This window comes from Hippichthys cyanospilos, chromosome 1, assembly GCF_059441005.1.
Source record: "Hippichthys cyanospilos isolate Australia breed blue-spotted pipefish chromosome 1, RoL_Hcya_1.0, whole genome shotgun sequence".
NCBI classification, from domain to species: domain Eukaryota; kingdom Metazoa; phylum Chordata; class Actinopteri; order Syngnathiformes; family Syngnathidae; genus Hippichthys; species Hippichthys cyanospilos.
The window spans coordinates 12,820,976-12,844,760 of NC_142369.1; the positions used below are offsets into that span (position 1 = coordinate 12,820,976).

Below are 23,785 nucleotides of genomic sequence, written 5' to 3' on the forward strand. Positions count from 1 at the left end.
CTTTCAAGCTCCTTTAAGTCATCCTGCTAAACTGAAGCACAAAAGTCGTAACACTAGCGCCAGCATTTTCCCAGATTTAAATTTGATACAGAACCCAGCAGGGGCAGGATATTTCAACATCCATTCTCTTTCATTCAAACAGCACATTAAATGAGGTCTGATGAGACATTTAAAACGGCTGCCAAATTCAGTTAATCAGTAGGGCCAGAGTAATGCTCGTCGGTTATCAACTTTCCGCGTTACTCGTTTAACACAGAGATCCAGCAAAATTGTATGGCGTTATATTTGTGCCACAATTACGCACACGCGGAAAAAAAAATTGAGCGGAGAAAATCAAACTGAGCGAGCGAAAACAGATTTTGAGAGCAAGAAAAAAACTATTGAGCGCGTAATGATAAGAGTTTGAGCGCGCGCCGATGGAGTTTGAACACAGAAAAAGAAATTGCTCGCTCAAAATTCCTTTTTGCTCGCTCGCAATAGCATTCTCCCGCTCAACATCTCGCTCTCGCTCGCGATACTCCTCCCTCCCTCGCTCAACATCGCGTTTGCTCAACATCGAGCTCTCGCTCGCTCGAGTCGTCCTCTGCGCTCGCTCAGTTCTGTTCACGCGTTACGTTTGTGCCACAAAACCAGCCAATCAGAGCTTGTAAAAGCACATTGATTGACAGCTTTGTATCCAATGAGATTGCTTGTTGTGTTCACCCGGAACGAGCAAACGAGAGTGCGTCACATCGACGTAGGCGGGAGGGGTGGGCTTATATTATTAAAGTACAAAAACTAACAAGGTATTTCTGTCAAATGATACAATACAGTAATAATAATAATATTAAAAGTAATTCTCCAGCCCAAGTCCGTGTTGACGCACACTCGTTTGCCCTTTTCGGGTGAACACAGGGCAAACGAGAGTGCGTCAACGGATAGCGTACAAGCAATCTCATTGGATACTAAGCTGTGTCAATCAAAGTGCTTTTACAAGCTCTGATTGGCTGGTTTTGTGGCACAAACGTAACGCGTGAACAGAACTGAGCGAGCGCAGAGGACGACTCGAGCGAGCGAGAGCTCGATGTTGAGCAAACGCGATGTTGAGCGAGGGAGAGAGGAGTATCGCGAGCGAGAGCGGAGAGAGGAGTATCGCGAGCGAGAGCGAGATGTTGAGTGAGAGAGGGCTATCCCGAGCGAGCAAAGAGGAATTTTGAGCGAGCAATTTCTTTTTCTGTGTTCAAACTCCTTCGGCGCGCGCTCAAACTCTTATCATTACGCGCTCAATAGTTTTTTTCTTGCTCTCAAAATCTGTTTTCGCTCGCTCAGTTTGATTTTCTCCGCTCAATTTTTTTTTCCGCGCGTGCGTAATTGTGGCACAAATATAACGCCATAAAATTGCAGCTTCTGAGCATTATAAAAGCTTGTTGGGAAGGGCAAGCATAAAAGTTCAAGAGGGCTGCCTGAACCCTTGCTAACCTTTGAGTTTAAATGTCAACGTAACTGGAGTGCACTCGTCCTTTAATGATGAACATGAGCTGTGCCAAAGTGCTAAAAGAAGAACAGAAGTCTGGCTTGCGAAAATTATTTGTTTATTATTATTATTTTTAAACAGTCGTTCACATTATAAAGCATCACAAGGAGCTTTGAAAAAGTTTTGGTCCTTCGTGTGTTGTGTGTGCATTGTCATGGAGACACGGGTGGATGTAAAAAGATATTCTTCATGGTTTTAATAGCGATGGGGCAAAATATCCTGACAAATTGTCATTTCTATTGACAGCTTTAGCACGAAGTCAACAATAACGTGATATGAAGTAACATTTCAATGAAACGGATGCATTTTGAAATAAAAGCAAATACAATGATCTTTCCCTTAACAGTGCATGGCAAAAGCTCATTTTGCCTTGGCGGCGTGTTTGCGGCAGACGGCCACGTAGTCGGCGACGTCATCGGGGGAGCCCATGGCCACCGGCGCCCTCTGGTGGATGCTCTTGGGTTGGATGTCCAGGATGTCCTCGAAGCCGGTGGACGCGGCGCCCCCCGCCTGCTCGATGATGAAGGCCATGGGGTTGCCCTCGTAGAGCAGACGCAGCTTTCACAAAGAAGCTGACGCGTTAAGATGGCTCAATGCACACATCTTATTTAAAAAAACAAAAAAACTTCACACTGAGATAGTGCAGAGATGCAACGGGAAAGCTCACGTTTAACACACACTCCTTCATTGGTTTAATCATAAAATAAATATAGTCGGGGGAATTATCCAGATAGATCTGAAGTGTCAATTTGCCGGGTCTCTGTGTTAAAAAAATATCTGCTTACACTTACCAACGAAGGTGAAAATTTGCAGTGCTGACGTCAATATGTGAAACTTACGTACAGTATCTCACTATGCTGGATTCTGTGTAAAAATGCAAATGACCCCAAAGTGTAATTTGAAGAGGCGTCAGATACTACCTCTCAGGGTGGAAATATGCATTACTAACTTGGCTGTAAGAAATCACATCCACATTGTGAATGGGGAAATTTTGCAGGATTCTGTTTGAAAGACACTTAACTCGAAGGCAAAAATTTACCAGATTGACATTACTGCATGCGATTTTATTCCGCCTTGGCTATCAATTAGCAATAGATAAATGGCATTTTTTCCAAGATCTTGGCGTGAAAAAGACTAAATTATCTCTAAAAATAACATTTTTGTGTCAGCTATGCCAATATAGTTCCCCAATTTAAATCCATGTTGCCGTTTGCTACAATAGAAAATGAATAAATGTCACTGGTATACAACTTGATAAGATGAAATCAAACAATGCCATTTTTCCAAGATCTCTGCGTGAAAGAGGATGCTCTTAAAGGTGAAAATTTGACTTCACCCTTCACCCCTCATGCACGTTTCCCTAAAATCATTGTAAGAACTCACCTTTCCCTCGGGACTCTTTGCATTGCCAGGATACAAAAAGATCCCGCCGTACATAAGTGTCCGATGCACGTCAGCCACCATGGAGCCGATGTAGCGGGCGTTATACGGCTCGCTGCCATCCTGCGATAGGTTCAGATGCATTAGCATTAGCCACTTGCTAATCAAGACTGATTTTCAGTTTGTACCGAAACCATGTTTGGAACTCAAAAGCACTCTTAAATGATTTTTCTTCCATTGAAATGAATGACACTTCCATTATTACCTTCCTGTCCCCCCCAAAAAAACAAACAAACAAACAAACAAACAAACTACTTCTTGCAAGTCAAAGCAAAGAAACAATCAATAAAATAAAATAAAATAAAAATCAGCCCAGCAAGGCTCTGTTATATTACTTTAAGATCAACAGATCCTTAACACTTTAACACACAGCATTAACAAGAAGGAAGAAGAGATTTATTTCACAACCTGACTTCCTGGAGTCTTTGCCCAACGGTTATGTCAACATTACCTGAGGAAATTTTTTCTTCTGTAAATACTCTGTGACGGCCGGCTCAAAGTATTTGGAGTAGCCTTCGTTCAAGCTGTAGATCTTGCCCCGCTTTTTGATTTTCACGTCCCGGTCCACCAGGATGAATTCGCCAATGGCCTTAAGTGCAAAAAGAATCACACATTTACATTTTACATTTACATTTACATTCAATTTGGAATGGAATTGGAATCAATTGGAATATACATTGAATTTCATCTTTTTGAGTTGTGTATCTACCAATTAGAGTTAACATTAGTGTACAACTATTGGATTCTTGCCTGTCTGTCAAAAAATGTCCTGGATCCAGATTCTGGCTCTGCATTCATATCAACTATTGAAAGTCATGAAAATTATTCACAGGTCCTATTAAAGCCAAACGCAAAAATGTAACCAAATCTGTTCACAAATTCATCTACAGCTACTTCAAGCCCGAATTTTCTTGCATGACTTTCAAAGCTCTGAGTTATGTCCTGGATACAAAACTAATGTGGAATTTTTGTTCCAAATTGGTACACGGCTATTTGAATAACTATGAAACAAGGAGGATCTGGATCTGTGCCCACTTTGATACAAATCACTTCAAAAATATTTCAGTAACTTCCGTACACACACGATGAATCTGGTGTCCAACTTTGGGCCAAGTCTTTTCATGACTATTTATGACAATGTGAGAAAAAAAACTCCAGAATCAGATTAGAGTTCTAAATCTGGATTTACATTACAGTATTTCAACAATTGATGTCTCTGACCAGAAATATATCATGAAATTTGTTCCAATCGAGAACAAACTTGGTTATGTCCAAATAACAAAATCAAAATCAGTAAACCCAGATCGGAGTGGTTCCAATCCAAATTGCAATTAATCTAAGAAAATGAGTTGAATGAGGAGCCACGCCAAATTTAATTCACATCCTGAATGTTTCTTTTTGACTAATCTCCCCATTTTACAATACGCAATGCACATAGAATCTGGAGCCAAATTTGTTTATACAGTATTACAGAAATGGTCTCATTCTGAATCCACGCCAGATTGTGTCTATTCCCATCACATTGCAGGCTCAGAATGCACTGACCGGGTCAAGCATGAAGCAGTTAACTCCACGTCCAGTTGAGATCACCATCATGGTGGCGCTGCCATAGAGGGCGTATCCCGCTGCCACCAGGTTCCTGCCGGGCTGCAGGGCGTCCTTCTCGCAAGGCTCGCCATCATCCGAGGCCTGTAGGACAAGATGGCGGACATTCCTTTGTCCCACATTTACATCTAGTATGTCTACGTGTAATCCATTTTCCAAAGGTGAGACGGCGCTAGTACCTTCTTGTAAATGGCAAAAATGGTTCCGATGGAGACCAGGCAGTCAATATTGGAGGAGCCGTCAAGCGGGTCGAAACACACAATGTACTTGCCCTGTGGAGAAGACATTTTGGCTGATTTCTGGGGTCAAATCCAACGTTTTTGACAGTGCCCTACCCTCGTGTCGGGATCCACGATGATGGCTTTGTCATTCTCTTCCGAAACCAGCACGCAAGAGGTAAAGGACGATTTGATCATGTTGATGACCAGGTCGTTGGAGAGGATGTCCAGCTTCTTTACCTGGTCGCCCGTCACGTTGGTGCTGCCTGCGATGCCGTAGCTGGGAACACACACACACAGGATGGGACAGGGCATCAGAGCATAAAATGTCTGCTCGCTAATTCACAGGGAAAGAAGGGACGCTTTTTAGTCTCATCCACCAAAGCTGAATAGTCAATTAGGCATCTTGGGTACTTTTTATATATATTGAGGTCATATTAAAGCAGCAAAACTCTTACACCCTACCCAACTGATATGCCATGGTAATAATTTCTAATATCCTGTACTATTTCATGCAATTTGCGCATCAAATCACTTATTCACCACTTATTAATCACATTCATTTTGAAACTACACTTTTTTTTCCTCTCCGTGGTAGCACTCATTTGATTACTTTTCCCTTTTCTGTGGGTCCCTCTGCAATTTGTCAATACTATGGTCTTTTTTTAGCACACAACTCAAGTACTATAAAGTAAATATTGTACACTTCAAGTAGTTAAATTGTTTGCCGAGTACTTAGACGAGATTTAACAATATGGCCAGTTGAGAAATCACAAAAACTGAGAGGGCGTGGCCTCAGGTATGCGCTTCCTGATTGGTTTGAGCCAAACCAGAATCTCCTGCTTGGTGTGTGCCAACGTGGATGTCCCTTATGGGGTCCGCAAGCGTATCTGTAATGATGAATAATAAAGAGAAATGCAGTCTTGATCTCGCAGGGGGCGTGTACTCACAGGTGAGCGATGCCGGCTTTGCGCACGGCGCTGGAGATGGCCTTGACGGCTGTGCACAACGCGTTGAGCAGTCGCGTAAGCTCCCCGGTACCTTTGGCCCGCCGGCCCTCTTCCATGACGAAGCGGGTCACGGTCACCACGTTGGTGTCGAAAGCTCCTTGGTCGGACATGATTACCAGCCCCCCAAAATGTTTCTCTCAGTCCGGAGGAGGAAGTGCCGCGGGGCTTAAATGCGTTCCTGATGTGGAACACGACGGGCCAATCAGGCAGAAGAAAAGTGAGAAGGGGCGTGGCCCGCAGGGCGACACACTGGCTCCCTTTGTGGCAACTTTGGAGGTGATAAGATGGAGTGTGAGCTCCACAATGGACTGTGGCCGCTCACTTTATTTGGCAATGTGCGCATTTGATAATGACGTGTTGAGAAATGTTGCAAAAGTTCTCGTTCTTGCGCGCACACTTCATTAGGTACACTTGCACGAGCAATAAAACAAATATAAACTTGAATAGTACGTTGTTTTGTTTGTTAATTTTTAAACATTTTGGGTTGTTTGTATGTGAGGTGGACAAACACACGAAATCCCGAATAATATTCCAAAAATACGAATGAACTTAAAACGGTACAGCCAGCTTGTATGTCCTTCTTATTCTTTCATCTGCAATAGTTTTTGTTCCTTTTTTAAATCTTTAAAGACAACACAGGCAAACTTTACAAAGCGGCAGAACAATGTGTTGCTATATCTTAAAAAAAAAGGTTGTGTAAAGTGTTTTATAGGCGCCAGAACATCAAAGCTAATTTTATCACCGTTGTTCATTAGGTGTTAGCACTAAGCATTAAGATGTGGGCTTTCATAAATCAAAGAAATGTGGTTTAGTTAAAGAGAATGTCAGGTAAAAAAGAAAGCACTTCATTTGTCTGAACAGACCATTCTATAAATATATATACAGTATATAGAGATAGAGTGCAATTTGCCACTTGTTGAGTTGGATATTTTCCTTTTTTCTTTTTTTTGCAGTCCAAATGTAAGGTATGTACTGCCAGCCCCCCAATGTTTTAATTCACCTTTAAATGTAGCGAGAACAATGTGTTCCTTACAGTGTATTTATTGGTCAGCTTAACAGTTTCCACATGTCAAACACGGCATTGTTGTATCTGTTGGCGGAGTAAGACAGCCCAGTGGTTAACACACACAAACGCAAGCACACACACCATTCACACTACGATTCAAACTTTGGCTCAACTGTGATGCAAAAGCCATTCCTCTTTGTGAGCACACTTCACTTTTAGGCTTAAACTCATTTTCGAACTCCCTTTCCCATTCTGATCTGTCTTTGGCTCCTGCTAGTGACCAGCAGACATATTATTAAACGTTCAGAATGTCTTCAAGTCTTTTTTGGCCACTGCAATGTCATCACACTTGCGTGAGTTATCATGTGATGTGACTGGGGGCTGTGTTATTTGTCTATTTATGCAGAGAAGTTGCAATTTAATCCCAACATGGAGAAAAACAGAAGATAAAGCATTTGGGACAGGGCGGTTTATAACTTATAAGTGTGCTGAAATTCATGCCATTCAGTTAAAGGAGCAAAGTTAATTGCATCCCACTCAAACAAATGAGACAACATTGATGAGACAACATTGAAAAGACCAGTGAGTCTCTACTGAGCAAACTAGGACTTAGTACGGTAGCTCAAATGAGTCAAAATGATAACGATCCTTACTCTGGACACAAAGAAAGAGGCTGTCTCAGGAGGATTTTAAAAACAGACTATATTATGTAACAGCAACATTTGAACCTTCAGTGTCAAGTGAGGGATATCATAATATTGACAACAACATGTATTTGTATATTCAAAATGCTTATCCATACATACGAAATGTACTATCTTGTTGGTGTGCAAAATAGTTGTGCTGATCAATGAGACTTGACTTGAATAAATATCACTAAGGTAAATACAAAACGAAAAACAATACGTTTCGGGATGTGTAATATCTAATACAATATTATATGAGTGAATTATGGTCACTTGTCAGAAAAGGTACAAATCAATGCGTAAAGCCCGCTTCTCGACATTAGTCCTAAAAACTACAAAGGACTACAACAAAGGACTACAAAAGCGTCGGCCATGTCTTCTCTTGTTACCTCTATTATTGCCACAAGATGGCGACATCGTGCTATCCTATTGTTAGTGTGCGTGTATGTGCGTGCTTGTGTGTAGTGAAGTGTAGTGTGCGAACTACATCGTTTGGAATTCGAAACGCGGCTAATGAAGGGTATGCTTGGTTCAGCATAAGTAACAATGTTACATTTCCTTTTAAGTGCTTTGTATTGGTTTTGTGATTTGCGTTCCATTTAAGTGCCAGAAAAGTTGACACAAGCAAGTTTTATTTATGTAGTTTTCTTTGCTGCCGTTTAAACTTGCAGAACTGTTTAATTACGACATGGAAATAATAACCAAGTTTAGCCACAGGTAAGATGTTACACCTGTGATGCTGTTTTGACTTTCTCGTTAGTATTTTCGCGGAGGGCTGAGCTAAACTGGGACGTGCAGTACGCATGCGCTTCCCTGCTCCATAAATTACTGCTCGCACACTCGCACGCACAAACTGAGTGGACAAGTACAAAGAGGAGGCTGCACGTCGCACACGGTACCCGCTTGCGCTACGGGAGGGTTTTAAAAGTGAACTTTGCGGGGTTTAAGAGCATCACTGCACCGGCGGAGCACCTTATTCGACACATACGAGATTCTGAGGGAAGCCGCCGGTGTTGCGTTCAAGTCCTAATCGGGTAGCCAGCGCGAGAACACCTTGCATCGGGTAAGTCTCTTGCAATGATCTGCTTACATTTATGCAGTTTTTGCGGACATTTTAGCGAATTTGCTAGCTAAAGTATCGATCTACTCTCAGCAGTGCGTATTAAGCAGGTCAGGTGTCCCCCACGCGGCGAACAGACGAGGCAATCCTATGAAGTGCTGCCGCTTAACGCGATTACGTTGAAAGTTGTGGTGGTGCGTTCAGTGGCTCGGCGTCGGCACTTCGGACTTTGAGCTCAATGCAAAACGGACCTTTCCATGCAGGTAGTAAAATAAATCAATTAAATGGATCACATTTAACGATCACGCGAAGTGTAATTTTGTCATGTATGAGTGAATATTGCGATATATTTTGGTGCAACTTTGCTATTTCACCTGTGCATTAATGAGCTCATCACGACTTCGTAACAAGAAGTGTTTTTTTTCAGTATTGTTTTAATCACATTTATACACACCCTTTGCTGTTCATGTCAAGCTAACTTTTGTGGATATTAACCTTACTCCACACGTCTTTTTATAATGTGCTCCAAAGTTGACTTTGCACAGGTGTGTGTATTTATGTTTAAAAAGATGACACAAGGTTGGTCAGGTGTGTGGTTAGCCTAGTGCATTCATTGACAGTAAAGTAACATTCAACAAACTGGATAGTAATTGACATTACTACATTGCCACCTTTTTGTATTTATTGTTTTTTTTTTTTGGGCCCGCATACACACAGTGCAGTGTTTGCTGCTATGAGTGAAAGTGCTTTTATAATCTTTGTAGTCATGGTTGGCCCAGCAGTGCGTGGGGTGGCGTCAATTGTTGCTCACTTGCAAGAGATTGGGCTGCACGCTTGAGTTTAGCCAATTTCAGCAAGACAAGAAATGGGCTGTAAAGTAAACTGTAATTGTTGATATTTTGTGTCTTTTGACAAAAATCTGAGACACGGAGAGACCTGTTTCAAACGGTGACAAAAATGCGCAGAATGTTGTCTTCTTAAATTGAAATAGTAAGGTTGTTTTGCTTCATTTTGGACTGGCCTTCTGTAATTCACATGCCGCTACACATTTTTCTTTAGCTCCAAAAGGTGTACTAAAAAGAACTTGAGAGTTTTCAGAGCACAATGGTGGGGCCGGTGGTCCCCATTGTGTCCACGAAGAGCTTGAATCCTCCCTTTAGGGGTCTGATGGACTCAACTGCCCTTTTTTCCTTCTCTTGAAGCCTACCCCAAGGCTTCTATGCTCTTCTTCTGGAGTTAAGCGTTGAATTGAACTGTCAAGTGGAGCATTGTGATGGTTGTTTAATTAAATTCTCTTCCCTTCGGTGTTTTTCAACACTTATAGAAAGCTTCCATCCTAAAAGTATGGTATGTTTCACATTATCTGCCTTTGTCATGTCAGTTTTCTTTTTCTGTCAATTTGAGTGGTATTTTCAGATAAGGCAAAAAACAAATGATTGTCCTGCCCCTTAATCTTTAGGTCTTGTTTCTCTTCTTTTTACCGTATGAAACTAACTACAATTATTTTTTTTTTTCAGCAAATGATTCGTTCAGACAAGTGTGACAATTTGACCAGTCTAACTTTATTACGTTGCGAAAACATGAAATCGATTGCGACAAGTCAAGAAACACTGTTTTTGCAGAGTGAAAATTCAAGTGATCTTTTTGATCCCAATTAGGAGCAATTGGTGGAGAGAAAAGTCCTGAATACTGGCCCCGAACTCAACTCACTCCATAACAGCAGCAGTTTTGTCAGGTAGTGAATGATAGTCCCAGGCATGCATTTTTTATCCTCCACATAGAACGACTAATATTACTGCAGCTCACTGAGGAGCCGTGACTATTAATCAGAAGCGCACTACAGTATAGGTATTTGACTTTTTCTACTGGGCTTTTGACTGCATTTTCAATCACTCAACAATACGCAACTGACAAAAATCAAAATGTGAATGAAGATGAGTTTAATTTTCCCAACCGCATCTTTTTGTCACGTGGCGCCTTAAAACTTTCAGGAAGCGGTACCGTAGTTCTCCCGTTTACTTCACAGGCACATCTCAAGCGAGCTTAGCGCCAAAGCTGTGCATACATCGCATAAGCAGGGTCCGCCCGGTGTCGCTTGGTACATTCGGCTTAGCGGCGGGCCCCTCGGGGTCCGCATCAGCCTCTGTGTACTCATGGCAAAGGTCCCTCAATTATCACCGCGGTGACTCGACCTCTCTGTCCACATGATTAAAGCTGGGCCTTGGAGGACCCCTCCTTCGATTTCCCCCTGTTGTTAGCTCACTCCCAGTTTCAGTATTTGCTCTGGGAAAATGACTTCCACCGCCGCAAGCTCCCCGCGTGTGCTGCACGTCAAAATCTTTCTTCCCTCGATGCAGCTGTATTTACTTGGTGGTGTCGCTCACTTGTAATTTTGCTCTTGGCCGCACATCCGCGCATACTTTTGGTACGCTAAAAATATATGCCACGTGGGCTCGGCGCTAACGTAAAGTGGCAAATTTATACGTTTATTCAGCGCAGGAATGTTTTGGACGACACCTCCTCGAAAGGTCTCGCTGGTATCTGCGGTGTGGCGCAGCGGGGGCGAGTTTATTCTAGTTGTGGCATGAGGACCTCCACGACCGGCCTGTAATTAGCCAAAGACATTCAGTAAGCGGCACGCTTCAGTGTAGCGCAACTCGATACGATTTAGAACAGAAGGTGAAATTCTATGGCATAACTCTCGGTTGGGTTTTAAGGTCACGGTTGTGTTCCTAGCTTGGTTTCACAGTCATTTGCTGCAGTTAAATTTGCAGGAAAGTTTTGGAAAGTAACAGTGCCTCCGTAGTTGATCATGGTTAAGAATGTAGCTTTGTTTCAAGGTCAAGGTGCGGTTAGCTTTTGGGATAGTTAAAACAACTTGAATCTTTTGAAAGGACAATGGCAAAGGTGTTGTAACTGTCAAATAAGCATGGCTTCGTAGTTTGGTTTAAATCTTACAGTCAGGCTCATTAAATGCAGTTGCAGTAAAAGATAGGGTTGCTAGTTGCATATTTTTGTTGTTGTTGTTGTCATCTATTATTATTTGGTATTATCCTAAATAGTAGCAGGGTCCGATATTAATGGAGTCCCCAAATAAATGTGCTGCGAAATAAATCAAATTCATTCAATAAATTCATCATGTTAAAAATTTGAGGATTTGAAACTGAACTAAATTAGCAAAACATTGATTTCACAAACTGTCAGTGGTGGACGAGCGCTAACATGTTTACAATAGTTACTATTTACCTCATTCAGTGCCGTTCATTTTCTGACTGTCCTTTATCATAACACTTATAAATAAGGATTGATTGCCGAGACTCATAGAAGAAACTTAAAACTACACCTGGGATTTAGTGAACAAACCGTTAGATTTAAGCAAGTTATGTGCAAGCTTCAAATGTAAAGTTTATGTTAATCCTGACTTAAAATCAATTTACATTTTGTCTAAAACTATATATATTTTATAATAAATAAAATATTTATTTACTGATAAAGGTTTGTTGGGTTTATTAGTTCAATTAAAATCGTGATTGTTCAGGTTGACTCTTTTTGGGCATATCGCTCAGCTGGTGTGTGTGTGTGTGTGTGTGTGTGTGTGTGTACCTATGTGTGTGTGTGTGTGTGTGTGTGTGTGTGTGTATATATATATATATATATATATATATATATTCCAAATGGGCTCCTTCAATTGCCCACTGATGCTTTTTACGCTAATACATTTTGGCCACAACTACACATCGCTTTTCTTCCCGACAAGTATGAATTTAAGTATTGTTTTAAAATCCCATTATGTATGTATTGGTGAGTGGAGAGTGTTGGTATATTTTGTTTTGTTTTGTTTTTAAGCGGCTGCATTGCTCACTGTACTTTGGGGCATTTTGATGCACGAGACTACACGCTTCACTATTTTATCCACATTTACATAATATTTTTTGCTAAGCATTTTTTTTAATCTATCTACGACTATATAATGTGGTTTGGAGCGTCTAGTATTTTTTTAAGCAGATGCCCTGCTCACTGATGCTGCTGTACGTCTACTGTACCGTAAGTCTACAAGCATCACAATTTTTTCCTCAAATAGGCCTTCATGTATACATAATTATGACATTTCTTAATTATTGCTTTATATCACGGCCTTCACAATTTGGCTAATGTTGGCTCAACATGGCCACTACCCAAAAGGCTTCATGTTGGACCCTGGTATGCAAACGAAACGGTGCTGAAAAGTTGACGGTTTAGCTTATTGGGAACTTCACAATGTGTACAGAACTGAATACAATGGCGGTGTTTGATATAAATGGGTCTTAAGAGTCCCTCAATAACAGCATTGTCGAAAACCTTGCCTTACATAATGTTAACATGAGATTAGATTATTAATATCTAATATCACATAAGAAACCCTCGAGGTGCAACCATGGAAAATATACTTAAATGAAACTCTTGTTGAAATGTCATACATGTGACATTCTAATGCCCGCAGCTGCCAGCAAGCAGGCAAGTGCCCTCTTGCTTGCACTTTTCTTAGAAAGTTCATTGTTGCGTTCATCAAAGGACTGGCAGAGCTGCTGCAAATCCGTTTTCAAGTGTGATTTATGGATTGTGAGGCTCAGCAAAATCAAAGGGATTGGCGCTGAATGTTTTGCCTCATGTTTACGGATTATAGTGCTAGATGCTAGTACTAGCACAATGTCAGTATCGCATTTCCTGTACGCTGGTCATTTTGTGGGCCATTACCACGAGTAGTTTTTGTGTTTTTGGTACGCTTAGCGTGATGCTAGCATTTAGAGTTGGAATTGGGGCTTGAGTTCAAAAAGAGCGCTGACGCTAGTGCTAACGCCTGTTGATGTGTCCAGACTAGCCTACCAATTGTAATGCACCCCCTTGTTCATGGCAAGTACAGCTCTCAAAATTAATCAATAATGCTATTTTATTTATCAAGTAGAGCCATCGTACGAAAAATTGTCACGATCCTCTAATTTCAACCTCTCAACGGTGACTGTTAATTGAATTTTGTAGTCCTTTATGAAACTATGAAATACTAATCTTTCACTTTTAATCAGAATAAGACAATTTGCAAACATCTAGTTTTACTTTAGAAAACAATGACCGTAACAAATGACTAAATTGGTTTGGGCGTTTTTTTGTTTTTTTTTTTAAGACTAAATAAACAACAATCATTGGTAAATAGACAGTAATTGAAAAAAATGTTTTAAACACTTTCATACAAAATTTTCTCCAATAATTTGAATACTCATTAAAATAATTCTAAAAATATTCAATACTGACAGTAACTCATTCAAACACTCCACTTGTCCAGGATACATTTTAAAAACTGGCATACGTTTGGATAAATTCGCTGTCAGTATGCAAAATTACAAGTCGATTTCCATTTGCCCCAAATTGCTGCTTAATAAAACCAAAATGTTTGACATTCTGTTTAGTATTGAGTCTCCATTTAGTGCTTTTGATCCAATTTTGTGTCGCTCTGATACATTTTCAACATGATACATAACATGAATTTGCAAAAAAAACAAAAACAAAAAACAATCTTTTGAGCATATTGAGACACTCAAGCAGCTGTCAAAATCTATTGTAAGAAAACAATTAGCAGCACCTCTTGGAAAGTTAGCAAAAGCTTTACCCTTTCATTAGTTTCACGGATCAACATGAAATTGGGTGGACAATTGTCTATAAGAAGAAATATGACAATCTTAAAAGGTCCATTTCCAATATGAAGCAGCTACAATTTTTTGAAGCAAAAAAATGGAGGTTGTTTTGCTGAATTCTTAGATACTATATTTAATTTGTGTTTTGGAATACAATGGCTACATTTCTAAACATGTTCTCGTCTGCCCTACGACTAAGTCTAATGCTCATTCTCAACATTTGCTGTTGAGAAAAAAAAAAGGCCTGTTTGTCAGTGCTTGCAGATTTAATTAGTTGTGAGCGAGGGAAAAAAAAGCGCTAGTTTTTCTTTTCCCCTGTGGTTGGATTAACCCTCCAGTAAATCCTAAAGTGTGTTTCACAATGATGTCTTGTTTCCTGGTATGTTAATCCCTTTCTTTTCACTCACTTGTCATGTGCTTTGTCGGGCATCATCCGTGGCCATCATGCTAGAAGATCTCGTTTCTCATCTGGTGACTTCCCCACACTGGACGACTTGAGCTTCTAGCGTTTACTTGCATACAAGGAGGAAGAAGTTTTATTTGTTTCAATGGTTTTTTTTTTTTGTTTAAGGCGGGCAAAGGCTTCTGTTGATTATTTTGATAAAGCCTTCAGCTATGCAGGCGTGCACAGACATTGCCTGTCAAGTGGATGCATTCCTTAAGGCGTCTTCCTGAATTTGGCCAGACCAAAGATGTCATTCCGTTTTTGTTTTTTTTTTTTTTTTTTTCCCTTTCTGAAACAATTACATCATGAAAGTCGGCACGTCAACTTTGTTTACTGCCATAGAGCAAAGACCCTCCGCATGGCCAAGCCCATCTCTGGTCCTCTAAAGCAGTGGTCTCCAACCCCTTTTATTACCACGTACCCGTCAGCGCTTGAGATTTTTACTGCGGACTGGGAGGCAAATTACATGAACTCAATCATAAAACTGAATCACAAAAGCTATTAATTTCAAGGGAGATACCTGGCATAAACGAAAATGCGAACGAGCTAAACGCATACAGGGCAGCACTATATAACATGATGAAGATAACTAATATTAGCTGGCATGTTATCCACGGTCACAAGTTGTTACATCAACAAACTCATTTTGGCCATATTATCATACATCAACATTTTTACAAAAAAAAGTACAACTTACAGTCGTGGGCCAGATTTCACAGAGACAAAAATATGTGTGCGTCACCGACTGACCACATCATCCTTTCTCACTAAAAAATGTAATATCAATAGTGGCCAGCGGCAGCGCCAAAAAACAAATATCAAGCCAAACAAACCACTTTAACTGGTAAATTAAATCAGCTCCAAAACATTATTAGCTTGGTGGCACAGCTTGGTGCGCAGTGAATATCATGTCCACCTCACAGTTAAAGGGATGCAAGTTCAAATCCGGCTGGCTCCGGCCCTCCTGTGTGGCGTTAGCATGTTTTCCCCAACCCCTCATGGGTTCTCTTCGGGCATCCCTCCCAGACTTCCGCCCACATTCCAAAAACATGCATGGCAACTGTATTGGACATACTGAATTGTCCCTAGGTGTGATTGGATGCATGAAAGTTTATCTGTCTCTGTGTGCCCTGTGATTGGCTGGCAACCAGTTCAGGGTTTCCCCCTCGTACTGCCGAAAGCCAGCTTTGATAGGCACCAGCAAGCCTGTGAACTTTGTGAGGATAAGTGCCTCTACAAAATAAATGGATGGATTGGTGATATTTATGAGAAAATTACAGTCAAATATATAGCCATAAAAAATACAGGTGAAAAATGCAAATTAGACAATTTTTTTTGTGTATATACGGCATTTTTTTATACGTGGAATTTAAAAAAAAACCTTTTCGTCTATTACAGCCAGTGTAATATGTAATGCTCATTACTGACAGTCGTGACGGGTGGAACTATCGGCCGGCATGTCACTTTTTTTGAATGTATTTATTTTCTTAAAGACCTCTTCATTCCAATTTCTGGCCGTGTCATAATTTGCGGTCCAAAGCCATCTCATTCTCCACACAACACGGCTGGACTATGTCGTCGTCTCCTTTCCCGGGGATGCCACCGTTTTACAGTTGAGAGAATCCTCAAAGCCCCCGACCGGCCAGTCACACCAGGCTGCTCGTGTTTCAGTGCCCCTCACAGGCTGCTATTGTCAGGTTACTGTGTGTGTGCGCGCGTGTGCGTTGCTGTGTGTTGATTGGCCCTCGCTCGGACCGTGTGAGACAGCGCCGAGTGACGTCTCCTTGTTAATCCCTGGGATGTTTTCTCTCCGTGTATATAGCGCTAGCTGGGAAGGAAATGTTTGGATCAAAGTAGCTCGAGTACTCTTTGGACCCGATTGAAGTGAGTAGATAACATCTTTTTCTGGAACAATGTGTTTTTGATCAGCTCTGCGTTTCATTTTAAATTTAATGTTGAAAAAAAAACAATTGTTCAAATGTGAACAATTCCATTAATAATTATACATTTTTTCCCTTGTTGATGCCACCCATTGTTTTTTGTTTTTTTTAAATAATACGAAAAGGGTGTCACTTTTCCAGCCTCACTTATCCGCAGCCTTGCATTGACTGTCCCTCTGAAAACCAAAACAAAATTGTCACTGTGCAAATGTGCCCTGAAACTGGTGAGCACCAAATGACACTTTGTCACTTCTTTGTTTTATTGACGTGCAAACGTTAGAGTCGCACGTGAGCTGTAAATCCGTGCTGCCTGCTGACTTCAAATGGAGTTGTCACCTTATCAAGCATTGGGTGGAAAAATAAACCTGTGGACATCTCTCATGGTCAAATTTGATGCTAAATGGACAATACAACAATAGTCTGTCATATATTCTTTATCTTCTTTGGGTAAACCGTGACCGAGCAGTTTTGAGCATCTATGTACATTTGGGAATTACTCTATACTACCCCTGGGTTGCCAAGGTGGAGTGTGGTGCTTCAACAGATGAATGGCATTTTTGTTTAGTATTTTTAAAGTAAATAATTACAACAAATTCACTCCCCCTACATATGGCAAAAACCTGGCACACAGGACAACACAGCTAACTTACTTGCTGAGTGCAAACGATAAAAAAATAAGCCTGCTTAGAACCAAGCACATTATTTACTTTTAAGCAAATTTTAATCAATTAGCAGACAAAATGTCATTTTCGGTTATGTCAAACTGAATTTATTCCAACTTTTTGTCAATTGAATTTTTCAAAATATTAGTCTGAATTGACATCAGGTGAGAAACTCCATGCCATTTCATACTGGTAAATAATATTAGGGTGACAAATGTTAAGGCTTTTGTCATGCAAACATGTGGTAAACATTGCCCCCTGGTGGTAGGATGACAAAGTGCTCGATTTGACTTGTAATCAAAAAACGTGCTTGACTTTGTTAATATCGCAGAGGATCGGTTTAATTGTGACAGCCAATATAGTGATCGCGCTTGAAATTCAATTAATTGTGCAGCTGTAATAGACAGTCACTGCATGGCCTTTTGTATAATTTGATGCCTTTTTTGGCTGTCTTCTATAACCATTTGCCTTCTCTATTCTTTCGCTTTTTTTCTACCAGATGGGAAAAACCACAAAACTACTTTCATCAGGGTTTATCGGTAAACCATCAAGCCTTTCATACCTTACAATATAGTAGAAGACCACCAACACAACCTTAAAAATGTTGGCAACCATTTGCAGCTGGCACTGTGGTTTGCCCACACAACGTCTGTGGCAACAAGCATGCCCCAATTAAAAGCGATGACATTTTTCCGCTCCCCTCATTGGAATCCCCTCCATAAAATCAGTCAGCATTGGCAAAGTGTTTATTCCCGAAAAGAGCGCTTGGTGGGGTGGAGGGCGTTTTAACAGCAGCAGTAAATGATTTCCTCTTGCGGTCTGCAGCACTTTGTTTACAGTGCAGATTAGCTCCCCTGGTGACACAGTTGATCTTATCTGCTGCTGGTAATGGCCCACATGGCAACTTTTAATTTGAAGCCTCGCACTTTTTCCAGTATCACTAAATGTGAAGTCGAAACGACTACGAAGTCAAATTGAACTATAAGTTCAAATGTGCAAAAATTATGTAGAAATTTGTAACTGCATTTCGTCTGTAAAGCCACACCAATAATGTATGTATGTACATATGGTGTTTTGAAATGATATTTATTTAAAAAGAAAAAAAAATCAAGCCTCCTAGAATGGAGCCATAAAACTCTAGAATATCCACACCTTTCTCACCTATATTGTCTCTATAATTTAATAATAGCTTCAAGTAAGGACTTAAGGCCAATGCAGATTTTTGACCAAAATAATAAAAAAAATACACACTATTCATTAATTGGCTTATTAATTTTAAAAATTAGAATGAATAAAATAGCATTTTTTTCATTTTCAATATTCAGCCTGGTACCAATTCTACTCAGTTAGTAGGGGTGAACAGTAGAAATTAAAAATGAAAATGCAGAATGCATTGGAGTGCTTTAATTGAAGTTATAAGGACATTCACTCTTGTCATTTGTGCAAGTTACTCATAGTTGAATATTATATTCAACATATTTAGTTGAATGAGTATTATGTTCAACATATTTATTCTTAATTCATGTGGTCTTTTGTTTTTTTATTATTCTTAAAAAAACATGACCAAAAAATGACTAGGTTTTGTGTGATGTAGTTTCATCCAGGTCAGTCCTTTGCACAATTTCCTTGCATTGCAAGATTTCATAACGAGCTTATCAGTACGCTAGCAATGATAGTTTGTTATTCTACTTGTCGCTGACATACAGTATATCGAAGAAAGGAATGACTTGCAATAATTAACGGACTTCGTCTGCCATTTCACAGAAGAATATTCACTGCCATTGACAAGACATCAAAGACAGCGTTACTAGGTTGCTAGTGAATTTATGTGAATTAGGTTGGGCCAATCCTTAATTATGGTCCACTACATGTGCATATAGCATTAAACATCCCTTATGTGCCGCATTGACGCTGGACTAATCCGACCTTTAGTCCCTTGTCCGTGGAATGGCGATGAAGCTGTGTGACAAGGGACATGAACCTTTCTCAGGTTTCAGTTTCCATCCAGCGAGTGGAAGGCCTCATCTCTAAGGCAACCCCGTCCACAGATCACATGACCCCTTCCGTCTTGTAGTACTGCCGGGCTGGCATAGTAGACATAATGGAATAAATGCTCTTGACCTTCGGCCGTTGTTGTCACAAGTACTTTGTGTTGCTACTGCTTACTTTGCATAATCAGGCAGCAGACATCAGTAGCGGGTGAGGCAGGCGCACGCCGTCCGGTCAATATTTGTTTTGGGAAGCAACAGGTGCTGCCTCTATTTTGATGAATCTCAGTGTGTTGGATATAGAACACTTGCTCTTCCTTTAACTTGTCATTCTAGTGACTATTGCGATAACGAATCAGTATACTGTAATGCTCTGTACAGCAAAACCTTAGGTTTGTGAGAACTGTAATATAACATTTCATATGATAAAGTAATTCAGATGACTTTTTTTTTTTTTTTTAACGCTTTAGTTTTTTTTTTAAAATCTCCAACAACCTCCAGGTCTGAGACCTGAAAGCTAATAGTTTTGTCGTGCAGGAAGGGAAGTGGGGCATTGGGGTTCCTCCATAATGCTGCAGTGTTACCACAGGAATGTCAGCGCAGGTCCCCCACCCCCCCGACACAATACCGTAGTGGCGGTGTCGTACATGCCGGGGCCGGTTTGTGTTTTGCTAGCCTTTGACCTTGTGACCGCAGGCCGAGGCCAAGATAAAGGAAAGGGTGACGCGGAAGTGCTCGTTGAGTCCCCGCCGCTTATTACGGCTTCCGTCCGCCAACTTTGTGAGGCCTCTTTGTTGTCATTCCTGCACCAAGCTCCACCTCCGAGATCTTTTTCCACTCTTGGTTATCAGTATTGTCGCCGCACGGATGGAGACAAATTTGCTAGTGGAGGAAGAAGGTCACTTGGAAACATTAGCTGCATCAGTTAAAAATAGCAATCCCAAATGTATACAAAATGAGATTAAGTAAACTAATGAGAAAAAAAATCAACAACTAAAAAATTAAGAAAAATACACACCGTAAGCCAAGGAAATAATGACGAGCATTTGGTAAAATATCTAAAAAATATTCAATAGAAAAGGGTTTGGTGGAAATAACAAATATTAAACAATGCCAATGTCCAAATATTAATATTGTGGGGAAATAAGTACAAATAATAATTCTACAATGCACACATTTTAAATTAAAGATTCCAAAGATACTGGACAAAATATACAAATAAAACCTGATGAAAAATAAGTACAATTTAAAAAAAATTCTACATTAGAAAAAACATTGAAATATTGTAGATAATAATATAAGCAATAATGTATAATTGGATTTTTCCGGTATAGATGTCAACACCACTGAATGCGTTAAAAAAAAAAAAAAAATAATCCAGCTAAGTAAAAATGGATATTTGATGTCTATAGCTGTCGAATGCAGTGAATGAGCAAAATACAAAATCAAAGAATACACTATTTAAAATAAATACAAATGTGATGGAAACAAACGCAAAATTTTTAATTATAAAAATATTTAAAAAATATTTACTAGCAAAATATTATATTATTTGACATATTTGACAAAGAATGTGACAAATTACATTGTATTAGATCCAATATATACAAATATCCCCAAAAGATCAGAAATATTGAAATATAAGTAGTATTTTAAAACCTTGAACAGTACAATTTGGACAAAAAAAAAATAAATAAAATGAACTCATTCAATGCCAGGGACATATTTTCACCTTTTTATTTATTTATTTATTTTTTTAAAGAGTCCAGAAATTAAATCCCAGATATTTAAGTATCAATTTAATGCTTAAGTATCTGGAAATTAATGTCCCTAGAATACTTAAGTGTCGATTTAATACTTAAATATCTGGGATTTAATGTCTAGACTCTTAAAAAATAAATAAATAAATACGTCCCTGGCATTGAGTAAGATAAATAACGTAAAATGGCTCAAAAAGAGAAGCAACTTACTCCAATCATAATGCAAACACCAATTCCGGAATATTCCAAGTCTGGAATAAGTGTCGTTTTCTTTGTTTGGACTTGAAGATGCTGCATTGTAGGTCGCTTACAATGCAACTTCCTGTGGCTTGTTCAAAAGTTGAACGAATCTATTGCACACACTTGATGTCTCCCCCCCCCTCTTCCCCTCTTCCCCATTAGACTTTCAAATTTGGGGAATAAACCGGCGAGCGTCGTCAAAACCCAGATGGGAGCGCGATACCGTCCCGTCCCTCGCCCAGCAAATCACCGGCCTTCCACTTTAATGGGATCAGTCCTCACGCCGCGCCCTCCCTCCCCACTCCTTTCTTTCTTTTCACATGCCTGAGCCCGTCCCGCGCTTCCCCTCTTCAGGGCCCACTCAAGTACTCCATCTCCATGAAAACTGAATTAATGAGGGCTAAATGAGGATTTGAGAGCCGGAGAAGAATCATTTGGCCTGGCGCTTTACACCAAAGCCGTGCGCTGTCTTATTAACGGACACCAAATGGAGCGCTAAGCTTAAGCGGGGCGTCGGAGCATTTGAGCTTCCAGATTAGCCGGCTCCATATCCCGGACGGCTAATGATGTGGAAGCCACTTAATCGGACCCCCGCCGCCGGTGTCGCCGCAGTCCGCCGCTTGATTAAAGCGCCGTCGCGCCACCCGGTGACGAGGCGCTCAACAGATGGGCCCGCTTTGTGCCGGGTATTAACCGTGTGGTGAATGGCCCCATTTAGCGTTTTGGCTTCAAAAGTTGATCGCGGCTACTTGTGTCGTGGGGATGGCGGCGCTTTGTTTGCTCCCGACTATTATTGACTGGACAGTGGTGTCCTGACTGGGTCCTGACCAATTAGGATTTTTTATTTATTGTTTTTTTTTCTTCCAAGGCCTTTTCATCAGTTTTACCAAGGAATCTTTTGAAAAAACTGTACTGGTATTTCTAGATGTATTTTAGTCAACAGCGCCAGAGGAAAGAGGGTGTTTTGATTTTGGCATATCCGCTGAAAAATTATCACTGACACTAATGTGCGTCCACATGAAATTTAGCAGAGCCATACAACATTTTGCGAGAGTGACTGCAACTCAATTTTGCAGTTATGTTCCAATTAATTTGCTCTTAATTTGAAATGCAATACGTATGTAGAGCAAGACCATGCATTGCATTAGATTTGCTGATATTGCACCGACAAAAATCCTTTCAAAATCTCACATACCCACTGAAGTGCCTTAACACACCTCAATTTGAGAACCTCTGTTTTAAGGCATCAGTACTTGTGGGGGCTGCCGCTATCAGTCACTGACATATAAGACAAAAACAAATCTGACATTAAATACTTCTGGGCAGTAGTTGGCACTATACGGCACAACAAATACATCTATTCTCATTAGTTTTTCTTTGTACCTCTTCAAATAATTTAGTATCTAAACTATTGTGTGCTAAATGTATTAAAATGATATGGACACTTGATTTGCATGGCGTCTCTCGGGCCTTCCTCAGTGGCTGTCGAGTGACATTCACCAGGATGTCACTAAACAAATGCGTGGCTCCACATTGTCCTCTCTCAAGTGCAGGCGGGACAGGGATGAGACATGTGGCGGGGAAGGAGGAGAAGGCGCCAAATCTGTCACATTGTGTGAAACGGTAAACTCACACTTATTGGACACTCTAACTATGCGGCGTGTTTGGACTGATTCAGTTTTTTAACAACTAGGCAATATTGCTTCTCAAAGTTCCTTTGCACTTGGCCTGTAGTTTAGATTTTTTTGTCTGAAGAGATCACGCTCTTGCCTCAAGGGGGCACTGTTGTCACACTCAATATTACTTAAGTCACATTTCCCAAGCAAAATAGTGATACAGTACATACAATTGTTGGTACAGATAAGGTAGTAATGGTTCGCATTATGTGTACATAATGAAGAAGACAAGATACTTTTTCTCTTCAGGGGTTTTATTTCTGTGCCCCCCCTCCAATAAATCTGCAATTGCAACTGTTATTGTGGGGTGGCGAGAAACACCATGCTGTCGACTATTTCTTCCAATTTTTCGAACTTTTACAAGGGAGTGGGTAAACTAATGAACAAACGTGTGCCTCCTTTGTTTACGTAATGTCTGCGAGCAGAACGAGTCATTCTGGTTTGTGTGTGCGCTTTAAGGCAGCTGACATACAAATCTGTTTTTTTTTGTTTGTTTTTTTACTCTTTTGCAGTGAACGATGGTGAGTTTTTTTTCTCCTCATTTTTCCTCACTTTTGGCAGCATTAGCATTTAGGTTGCCCACTTTGCTGATAGGTTAAGAGTGTTTCATGTGGTTGGGGAATGTCAACATGTTGATTGAAGGTGATGAACGTTTAAATTTTGACATTCAAGTCAATTCAGAGTTTAAAATCTACCTTGTATGCATAAATGTTGAAGACAATTCTGAATCTCCAACAAACTTAACACACATCTTTTCAGGAACCGTGTAGATAATTTAGTATAAAGCACTTATTTGGGGGAAAGGTTATAGTGTTGTTTAGTCGTCGGCAAATCTAAGTTACGGTTTGTGAACATAATCACGTTGAAGTG

At 40.3% G+C, this 23,785-nt stretch overlaps 2 protein-coding genes across 2 annotated transcripts in view; one reads left to right on the top strand and one right to left on the bottom strand.

Annotated features, from left to right (window-relative positions):
* Positions 1-1,554: 1,554 nt before the first annotated feature.
* Positions 1,555-5,946, bottom strand: LOC148429282 (fructose-1,6-bisphosphatase 1-like). Its single transcript, XM_088423898.1, has 7 exons — positions 5,727-5,946; positions 4,894-5,056; positions 4,738-4,830; positions 4,499-4,642; positions 3,405-3,542; positions 2,897-3,016; positions 1,555-2,071 (listed from the first exon to the last, which is right to left on the bottom strand). The coding sequence occupies exons 1-7, from the start codon at positions 5,894-5,896 to the stop codon at positions 1,874-1,876; spliced, it is 1,026 nt and encodes a 341-aa protein (XP_088280024.1). The 5' UTR covers positions 5,897-5,946; the 3' UTR covers positions 1,555-1,873.
* Positions 5,947-8,329: 2,383 nt separating this feature from the next.
* kank1a (KN motif and ankyrin repeat domains 1a) overlaps positions 8,330-23,785 on the top strand; it is a 34,211-nt gene continuing 18,755 nt past the window's right edge. Inside the window, exon 1 of the mRNA XM_088427351.1 lies at positions 8,330-8,541. The gene's annotated coding sequence lies outside the window, so the exon portion shown is untranslated. The remainder of the gene's footprint in view (positions 8,542-23,785) is intronic.

Excerpts from the sequence above, each read along its gene's own strand:
- LOC148429282 (XM_088423898.1), bottom strand. The coding sequence starts at position 5,896 with ATGTCCGACCAAGGAGCTTTCGACACCAACGTGGTGACCGTGACCCGC. Across the intron at positions 5,057-5,726 it reads AAAGCCGGCATCGCTCACCT|CTACGGCATCGCAGGCAGCA; the intron begins GTGAGTACACGC and ends GTGTGTTCCCAG. Across the intron at positions 3,017-3,404 it reads AGAAGAAAAAATTTCCTCAG|GATGGCAGCGAGCCGTATAA; the intron begins GTAATGTTGACA and ends AACCTATCGCAG.